The sequence below is a fragment of the Phoca vitulina genome, unplaced genomic scaffold (assembly GCF_004348235.1).
Source record: "Phoca vitulina isolate PV1807 unplaced genomic scaffold, GSC_HSeal_1.0 scaffold7, whole genome shotgun sequence".
Taxonomy (NCBI): Eukaryota; Metazoa; Chordata; class Mammalia; order Carnivora; family Phocidae; genus Phoca; species Phoca vitulina.
In genome coordinates, this window is record NW_022589710.1 from 1,782,280 (window position 1) to 1,791,775 (window position 9,496).

A 9,496-nucleotide genomic window follows, 5' to 3' on the forward strand; every position below is an offset into this window, starting at 1 on the left:
GCCGAGAAGCTAGTGGCTCAGAGCCCCGGGCGGCGGGCTCTTCCCTCCCTGCGCCGGGGCCCCCTCCCACTTCCCCGACGGGACTGCCCTGCCCGGCCCCTTCCCGTGCCGAGGCGGACTCCCCAGGCCTCCTCCCTCCCTCATTGTCTCCTCTAACACTGTCGTTGCCTCCCTCCTCCAGCCCCCTCAAGCAAGGGGAATGCGAACCGTGGGAGAAGCGAGGGGGTGGGGTGGGCCAGGCTGAGCAGCAAGTGTCAAAATGGGGGTGGGCCCTTGGCCACCGGGAGAGTGAAGGAGCGCTGGAGTGAAGGCTGGTGAGAATGTAGGGAAGGATGTGGGGCCAAATCGGGGCTAGGATTTAGGTCGGGATGGGGAGGGGGCGGCGGGTGGGCCCGTTCTGCTCCCCTCCTGCCTGGATGCAGCTGCTGTGGAGTCTGAACTGTTCCTGTCCCACCGGGTCCAGCTCCATGGGAGGGGGCATGTCTGTGTGTAGCTCTGTGGAGCCAAAGCTTTCCACCGCAGACACCAGCTGAGGGTCAAAGGGCTCCGCCTGGGCAGCAACACGCGCGGGAGCGAAGGCGGTGAGCGCTTGCGGTGGAGGGGAATAAGAAATCAGGCTGACCTCAGAGAGGCTGGGGGCATTGTGCAGGGCAAGAGATGTGCCGGGGTCTTCCAATGCCCGTGGAGAGCCCTCTCCCCAGCACCCCACTGCGGCGTCTCCGTAGCCCAGAGGAAAAGGGGGGCCCAGAGGAAAAGGGAGACTATCCCCAGAATTTTGGTATAGGGTGGGGTCTCAGCCGATCTAGAGGAAGTGGTCCGCCCAGAGATTAGAGCGGCCCCTGGAGCCAAGGCCTCAGGGATTCCTTCCTGCCGCCAGCTGGGCCCTGACCTTGTGTGCCACGCCGCCGCCCACCCCCAGCCCGGAGCATCCCGCTTCCGGCCTCAGCTAGAGGGCAGGGCCTCCCTCCGGATCAGCTCCGACCGCAGTCTCCCATCCGCGTCTCCACCGCCAGCCCCTGGCCTAAGCCTTAGCCTCCCAAGTGTGGCGCTTTGGTTTTCAAAACCCATCACGTTTATTGACTTCTTTGTGCACAAATCAGTTGGCCTTCAAAGAAAGCCTCAGCTAATTGCCTCACATCCAAGAGGTAGCTCAGAAGGTGCGTCATACCAGCCCTGCAGCCGGCTCCGGGCTTCTTGGTTCTTGCGGCCCTCCTTTCCAACCTACTTGTGGGGGGCACGCGGCCTGCCTCGACCCTGGCCCCAAGGCGCCAGGCCTGGCGTGGGCAAGGCAGTTCCTTCTTGTATAACCAAGTAGTTGTTGTCTCCCACCTGCACCGCATGGCTGTCACGTATGGTAACAGGATTCCCTTTAAGAGAAATTGTACTGGTGGGGCGGTGAAGCAGTCGGGGAAACGGACTCAAAATTAGGAGGAGCGGCGGGGTGGAGGGGCAGCGGCACCTTGTGTCCATCCCGGGGAAATGCCAAGTATGGGGTCTCTAGGGCAGCCTGCGACTGTGTAAATGTGCCCTTGGGCGTTGTGCTGCCCCTTCGGACCTGGGTTTGCAGCAGCTCAGAAGGAGTGGCAGCTGATGTCTGAGACCCTGAAATTTGGGTTTTTTTTCTTCTAGGAGCCCCTCTGAGCCAACAGAGCAACAGCAGAAGTTAGGGGTTCACAGAGCTGGTTCTGGGGAAAGTCAGAAGGCCCAGGGCAAATCCAGGCTTTGCTGTGTGACCTCAGCAGGACCCAGGCCCAGTGGGTGTCAGTTTCTTCATTTATGACATGAGAAGTTTGGGGTAGTTGGCCCCTAGCCCTTTCTCCCGCTACCCAAGGTAACCTGGATCTCTAGACAGTCTTGAGGAAGAAGCCATTGGGAGAACTGAGTAGGAGAAAGGAAGGAGTGAGGAGCAGGTACCTGGTTTTGGATTGGGCCGTGGTGCCCTGGGAGACCAGTTGGTGCCATGTCTCTTAGCCCCCTGCAAACAACACAGCTCTCTTAGGCTCTCCGTCTCGGGACCGGTTCCCCTGCCGCATCCCCCTCAGCCCCAGGTTCTCCCTGGCAAGGGGGACAGGATTCACAGGAGTCCTAGCGCATCCTCTAGTCCCGCCAGTGTCTCACCTGATTCCCTTCGGGTCCAGGACCTGGGGTCCAAGCCAAGTTGGGGCTGGGCGTCTGATTTCTGAAAAGTGAGGTCTCTGGAGTTTGGGGAGATGGGGCTGTTGAATCGGAAGATATCCCTGCTACCTGGGCGGGCTGAACTTTGTCTCCCCGTGCCCTGATCCTCTCAGGAAGGTTTGTGCATTTTTTAGGAACAGAGCTGGGGGACTCCTTCAGATTTAGTTTGTTTAGCATCTCAGTGGCTATGATGTCATGGCTTCCTGTGGTTCCCCTAGGGCCTTCCGTTTCTGTCCCTCCTGGGCCTGGCTTAGGCGCAGACGACATCCTGTTGCTGCCCCGGTTTTCACACAGGAATTTCTTCACCTGCAAGGACACGGGGAGCTTTCTGGGCATGGAGGTGGGAGAGCCAGCCTAAACCCAAGGGAGGAGTCTCTTGGTCCATAATCTATTACCTGGGAACTCAGTGGTGAGGTGGGGAGAGTGAGGACAAAGATTAAGGCACAAAGAACAGTGGTCAGTGGGGAGTCATTGAGTGGCCAAGGGAGCCATGTTGTGCCATCCTTGCCCAGCTCCTGGGTTGGGGGTATGGCACTGGACACTCACCGTGGAGACTGCGGCATCCATCTCCTTGGTTACCAGACTGAGGGCTTGCTCGGTGTTTCGTCGGCATTCTGGAGACACGACAGAGTGGGTGGCAGACAGGTGAGCCAAACCTTCCCAGGGAGAAGCCCTCTGCTGACAGATCCAGGCTTACCCTGGCCGCCAGCTCACTGGCCAGTTCACCTTGGAAGGAGGGCCTGTCCTTGGGCTCCTGGCCCCAGCAGTGCTGCATTAAGTCCGTCAGTCCTTCCAAGCCAGGAGTCTTAGGGCTGGGCTGGGGCAGCTTGGTCAGCGGGGGCCGGATCCACCTCTCACACCCTGCTTCCTGCTCCAGCGATGTCTGGGCCACTACAGGGGTAGGGGTGAGGGAATGTAAAGAGAAGACATTCAGGGTATGAGGGGCCACTTGCTCCATCATGGAAGGGGGAAAGGAGTGTAGTCCAAGGGGAGGTGAGGAGAAGGTTGGGTGGCCTGAGTGGGTAAGCTGGAAGAAAGAAGGTATGGAGGCTTGCAGGAGGAGGGCACCCGGAGTTAAGGATCCCAGTGTCTGCCCACAGTCTTACTCTCAGCTTCTCTTCCAGCTAGCACTGCCCACATTAGGATCCCGAAGCTGCAGGAGACACAAAGCTGAGGCCTGGCCCAACTGCTGGCAAAGATTCCTTTCCCATATACGGTCCCCAGAAGGGCCCAGAGAGGTGTAGAAATGTGGAATGTGTGTTTGGAGTGGGTACCTTACCTGTAGACATCGCTAGCCATGGAGGCGTTCCGGTTTACATCAGCCAACAGTTCTGGGGCCAAGTAGGCTGGGGCTGACTCCCCAGAGCCAGCTCCTGACCTTGAACCTCTCTGAAACGTGGACAGGCCAAAATCTGCCAGCTGTAAGGGAAGGAAGAGGGGGAAGGTAGAGGATGGACAGGGCCAGGCAGCTTCCAGAATCCCCTCTCCCACCACAAGGTACAGGTCCAGCCTTATAAAGGGGGTTTTGAGGGTTAGGGGAATGGCAGGACCAGTGGGGCCCTTGGGTTGGAGGTCTGGGTCCCCTCTTCAGGGGGCTGGGTCAAGGTCTGAGTCTCCTGAGCTAGGTCAGCCATGGGTCTTTGGACGGACTGGTGGGTGGGCCTGTGGAACTGACCATATGGGTCAGGGTCGCTCCCACCTGGTAGGGTAGGGGCTAAAGCTCCTGGCTGGGCTTTGATCCTCGGGCAGCCCTGTGTCCGGAGGGAGATGCTGAGGGTATGGAGTAGAGAGGGCTGCAACAAGTTCTGTGTCCAGGGGCTGGGCTGGGCTATGGATAGGCTGACCTTGGCGTGCAGGTCTGAGTCCAGCAGGACGTTGGAGGGCTTGATGTCCCGGTGCAGAAGCACGGGGTTCTGGCTATGCAGGTAACACATCCCCAGCACCAACTCCTGCAGCAGGCGGCAGAGGAGAGGCCAGGGACGAGGACAGCCGGGCTGCAGCAGCCCTGCCAGGGAACCGTTTTCCAGGAACTGAGTCACCAGAGCCGGCCCGCAGGTGGATTCCCACTGTAGCTCCTGGGTGACCCCCAGCAGGAGCAGTAGGTGCTGGTTACGCAGACTTGCCATGGCCTTCACCTCCCTGGATATCACCTGCCTACACTCCAGGAAAGAATGGAGCGGCGCCCTTTACTCCTGGATGATCCCTCCCCTCCCCATTCAGGCCCAGCAGTGGCCCCTCCTCCTTGGGCAGACCCTGGGAGGCCCGTGGCTCAGGTCACTCACCCCTTCAAGATCTTGACCGCCACATCTAAATCCCACGTCCTGTGTCGCGCCCGGAACACCACCCCGAACCTGCCTGCGCCGATGAACTCTGGGTTCTCCAAGTCTTCGACAGACACCAGGGAGGCTGGGGTACCGCCGAGCCTGAAAGAGGGGGTCTTCCAGCTCCTCCCCGTACCGCCCCCACCTCCGTGACCCTGGTGACTCCATGTGGTCAGTTCAAACTCTAGCTTCCCCGGCCCCCTGCCCCCCCGGGAGGGCGGGGGGCCCACGGTGCTTGTATCCCGCCCTCCACTGACCATAACTTGCCGCCAGACATCCGGCTGGAAGGTGCAAGTCCGCACGGAAGGAGGGACTTCTGGGAGCGGGGTTTGTGGCAGAGAAGGGCAGGGGGTCGTGAGAGGGATCAACCTCTAGGTTTGCTCCCCTACCCAGGGTGACTAAACCACTTCCTTCTTGGGCGGGTGCGTCTACGGTCCCGCCCCAGCGGGGAGGGAGACAGAACGGAAGCCTTGAAGCCTCGGCTCAGCCAAGGTCGTCTGACGACGCGGCGGACACTGGAGGCAGAACGGAAGTGAGCGCTTTTCTTTTGTAACTCAGGGTTCCTGAGCACCTGCCGCGGATCACAGCCCTGGGCACTTGGGTGCCACAGAAAGAGTCCTCATCTGCCGGGAGCCCACGATCCACTCCGGCAGCTGGGGTCTCTGCCTTCTCCCACAGGATTTCTGGCTCCACCACCTACCCGGGGTGGGGTGGGGAGGGGATGGTGCTGAGGAATGTTTTATGTTGCTAACGCTCAGCAATCCCCCAAATGCCCCTACGATCATAGCGGACAATTCTATAAAGCTTGAATGTGCCAGGTACCCGTATTAGTTTATTTGATGCTCACGTCAACCCTAAGGGGATTGGTACTGCCTTTATTACTTCTTTATGGATGAGGAAACAGGCACTTAAGTACCTTGCCCAAGTCAGTATGGAGCTGGCTTTAAGCCTAGCTCAGAACCATCAAAGGGTTCCTGTTTTCAGATAGGCTTCTGGGACTCCACCTCCCAGCTGGCCCTGAATGTGGCTAAAGAAGGTGTGAATAGTGTAGTGAAGGGTCCCCGTCTGTATTCCTGCCCGGTCCCTGACAGCTGTTCTTGCTGAGGCAAGCCCTTGGCATTGGTAGTGACTTAACTCCCAGGGCACGGTGGTCAGCTAGATGAATTGGCCAAGCCCAGTGTGTCTGCCATTGTGGTGGACACTGGAGGGGAAATGCATCCCTGCCCTCTCCCCCAACACCAACTCGTCCATGCAAATTCCCTGGTTAACACATGTTCCCAAACAGGCATATACTCTGGACAAGGGCCTTTGGAAACTCAGGAGCTTGGGGAGCCTTAAGGATTTAGGGTAGACAAAAGGTGTCTATGTTTTACCCACTCCCTACTCTCCACTCTTGGGCTGGCTACCCAAGGCCTGACCGTGGCTGGACATTGTGGAAACTCTTATGTGGCCAGTCCTAGGCACTCAGTCCTTCATGAGGAGACCCGACTCTCACTGGAAGGTGATCACCTTGGTATGCACTTTCCATTCTGTCCGGTGGTCCGTGGGCTCTGCTGGATGGAGCAAAAGTGGCCAGCAGTTAACTGTGGTTTCTGGAGGCTGAGAACTCCAGGAGCCATCCCATGAATTCTGATGGAGTCAGTTTGTGCTATTTTGGAGCTATTTAGGGAATTCTAAGACTGTAGTGTCTTTTAAAAGCCAGTACCTGGTAGGTACCCAATAAATATTTGTTGAATTGAATTAATACATGAACAACCAAGACTTTGGGGGCTTCCTTACAACTTAGATCACTCCAGCTGGAGCTCCATACTCATTGGGAGGAAAAAAGGAGGTTGAGCTTCTCTAAGGTGTGGGAGCTCTCGCCTGTACCCGCATGGTTGACAGAACCCACCTGAAGTTGACTTTATTGTAGAGACAAGGTGGTATCTCACAAACCATAAAGGCAAGTGCGGCAGGTCCTCAAGTCTAGTCCGGAGTCAAGAGCCACCAGAGAGGGCAGCCATCCTTTTCATGATTCTCTTTTGGGAGAAGACCCTGGGCTCCTCTTGAGGGGGAACAGGCAGAAAGGCATGAGAAGGGTGCTTACTGACCTTTTTGTGGCTAAATAGCTTCACATTGGAATAAGGACCTGAGCATCAGGCGTAAGCAGCTATAAAGCACGGGGTTGGGGAGAGTGTCAGAGCCTGTACTACTTTTTGACTCAAAATAAATCAAACCCATTTAAAAGAACGACGGGCAGCGAGAGGAGCCTGGAGTGAGTGCCTGAGAAGACCCTCTGCTTCTGGGTGGGGGAACCACCTGGCGAAACAGAGTTGATCCCTGGGTTTTGGAACTGCGGCCTTACCTGAGGCCTAGTGCCCCTGATCCCTAGCAGAGCCTCTGCCCCTGTCCCTGTCCCAGGCTTTTGGAGTCTATTTAGGTGTCTCTCATCCCTTCAGTTCTTTGCTCCTGATTGTCTTTGGTTACCTTCAGCCCATCCCTAGTACCTGCTCTGGTTCCCTGTCCTTGGTTGTGGGGGTGGGAGGGCAGAGGATGTGGTTTCTCTTCTTACATATTCTAGCCCGAACTAATTCTTATCTGTTGTTTGATGAAGAGATTCCAATTATAGATCAAATGGTATTAATTGAGGTGATGGTAAAAAGGATTATGGAGAATTTTCATCTTCCTTAGTGTTTGGATAGTTTATATTAGCATATATTACTTTTTTTTTTTTAAGATTTTATTTATTTGTCAGAGAGAGAGAGAGCACAACCAGGGGGAGTAGCAGACAGAGGGAGAAGCAGGCTCCCCGCTAAGCAAGGAGCCCGATGTGGGACTCGATTCCAGGACCCCAGGACCATGACCCAAGCCAAAAGCAGATGCTTAACCAACTGAGCCACCCAGGCATCCCAGCATATATTACTTTTATAAACAGTTAAAGAAAGAAGAAGATCATATGTATGCAATAATTTAGCTGTAAGGATATTCACTGAAGTGTTGTTTAACACAGGCAAAAAAATAGAACCCTAAATATCCAATAATAGGAAAAAGATTATACATAAATAAATATATATTACAAAGATTATAAATAAATTATGTAGTGGATAACTATGTAGCCTTTAAAATGATGCTCTAAACCTATGTTTATTAATATGACAGGTGTTTATCATATATGAAGTGGGAAAAAAGCAAGTTATAAAGCAATATGTACCATATAATCACATTTTTGTTTGTTTCAAAAATTCTCTTCCAGTAGCATGACAGAGTTCTCAAAAGCCTCCCATAGCAGGATACCTAAATGCTACATAAAACATAACCAACACATTAAAAAAATGCCTTAGTGAGCTCCCAAGAAAAGAAAGGTAATCTCCCCAGGGCATTCCCCTGAAACTAATAAAATAAAACAATACAAAATAAAAAGTAAATAGTAAGTAAACAGCAGGTCAACTAACTAGAAGCGTAGAGTTTGGGGGACTGGGAAAGGGATATAGAAGGTTGGGGGAGAACCACAGAGTGAGCCAGTCATAGGGTCTAGGAAGATGGAAGAACTAAATGTAAGACACCCTATTCCCTAAAAAGCTGGGATCCTCAAATGGGCTACCTTCTCAGTGGAAAGGAAAAAGTCCACCTGCTTACAAAGGGAACCTACAAGGAAGCCTGTCTAGGCTGCAGCACTAGATGTTAAAATTAATAAAAAATGTTGGTTTCCATGTGAGCTCTGCTCTCACAAGGATCTGTGGTTGCAATGTTTACTCTTCCTTTGATCAGCAAACCATAAGCTGAAAAATTTAAGTGGCCTAGATTATTAACGCCCTCTGGAATCTGGCAGAAGCAAACTGAATCCTCCTTAGAGGAAAGCATGATCAACCCAAGCTTCTGGATTAAATTCTGCCAAATATAGACTCACACAAAAAATTTCTAAATATGTAAGGATTCAAAGCACCATGAGGGAGAATCAGCAAGAACAAAAATCAACAGGGTTGGATCTTTAAGGACTGCAGAATTTGGAATAATCAGATGAAGAATCCAAAGAAGCTTCTGGGAAATGTTTAAAGAGATAGAAGATGGAATAGAAAAAAAAATGAGCAAGGAATAAGAGAGTATAAAAAATGCCCAGATAGATTTAGAAAAAAAAATAGAACATCAAGAAATTTTAAAAAGTATGTACCATTAAAATTGAAGTTGCAATGCTTGGTTAAATAGAAAACACAGCTGAGGGGTGCCTGGGTGGCTCAGTTGTTGGGCGTCTGCCTTCAGCTCAGGTCATGATCCCAGGGTCCTGGGATTGAGCCCCATGTCAGCCTCCCTGCTTGGTAGGGAGCCGGCTTCTCCCTCTGCCTCTGCCTGATGCTCCTCCTGCTTGTGCTCGCTCTCTCTCTCTGTCAAATAAATAAATAAAATCTTAAAAAAAGGAAAAAGAAAAGAAAACACAGCTGAAGAGAGAAATAGTGTACCAAAAGATGGATCTGAAGAAATTCTCCAAAATGCAGCAAAAAAGACAAGCCGATAGAAAAATTGAGAGACAAAGAATGAAGAGGTCTCACAATTATCTAATTGGATTCCCATGAGGAGAGAAAAGAAAAGAAAAGTTGGGGCAAGGCAATATTTGAGGAGAAAATGGCCGAGATTTTTCAAGATTTGATGAAAGACGAGAATCCACAAATACGAAAAGCACGATCTATGTCGAGAAGGATTACTCTAAAGAAATCCATATCTAGATACATTTCAGCAAAACTGCAGAATCATGAAGACCAGGAAACAATCTCATAGGCTAGAGAGAAGACATAGATCATCTGCAAAGGAACACAACAGAACCAATAACACATTTCTTGGAAGCCACAGTGGAAACCAGAAGACACTGGAATGATTGAAAGTGGTAAAAGAGAGGAGGGAAAAGTCTGTCAACATAGAATGTATATCCAGAAAAATTATTTCTTTCAAGAACAAAGTCTTAAAAAAAAGGTATTTTCAAATAAATGAAAACTGGGTGCCTGGGTGGCTCAGTTGGTTAAGCGACTGCC

At 52.5% G+C, this 9,496-nt stretch overlaps 1 protein-coding gene across 2 annotated transcripts; it reads right to left on the reverse strand.

Annotated features, from left to right (window-relative positions):
• Nucleotides 1–877: 877 nt before the first annotated feature.
• On the reverse strand, nt 878–4,919 carry RIPK3 (receptor interacting serine/threonine kinase 3). 2 transcript variants are annotated; one of them, XM_032404551.1, is made up of 10 exons: nt 4,754–4,919; nt 4,458–4,598; nt 4,020–4,329; nt 3,455–3,594; nt 3,282–3,328; nt 2,902–3,066; nt 2,722–2,789; nt 2,119–2,481; nt 1,915–1,975; nt 878–1,367 (listed from the first exon to the last, which is right to left on the reverse strand). In XM_032404551.1, the coding sequence occupies exons 1-10, from the start codon at nt 4,771–4,773 to the stop codon at nt 1,222–1,224; spliced, it is 1,461 nt and encodes a 486-aa protein (XP_032260442.1). In that variant the 5' UTR covers nt 4,774–4,919; the 3' UTR covers nt 878–1,221. The 2 variants fall into 2 exon arrangements, with proteins under 2 accessions (XP_032260442.1, XP_032260441.1); XM_032404550.1 differs by having other exon boundaries at nt 4,458–4,919.
• Between the last annotated feature and the right edge of the window lie 4,577 nt (nt 4,920–9,496).

Coding starts and splice junctions, on each gene's coding strand:
- RIPK3 (XM_032404550.1), bottom strand. CDS start 4,756: ATGGTCAGTGGAGGGCGGGATACAAGCACCGTGGGCCCCCCGCCCTCC. Junction 3,595..4,019: donor ACTCAGACCTGCACGCCAAG/GTCAGCCTATCC, acceptor CTTCCCTTACAG/CTGGCAGATTTTGGCCTGTC. Junction 2,790..2,901: donor GGACAGGCCCTCCTTCCAAG/GTGAACTGGCCA, acceptor TCGTGTCTCCAG/AATGCCGACGAAACACCGAG.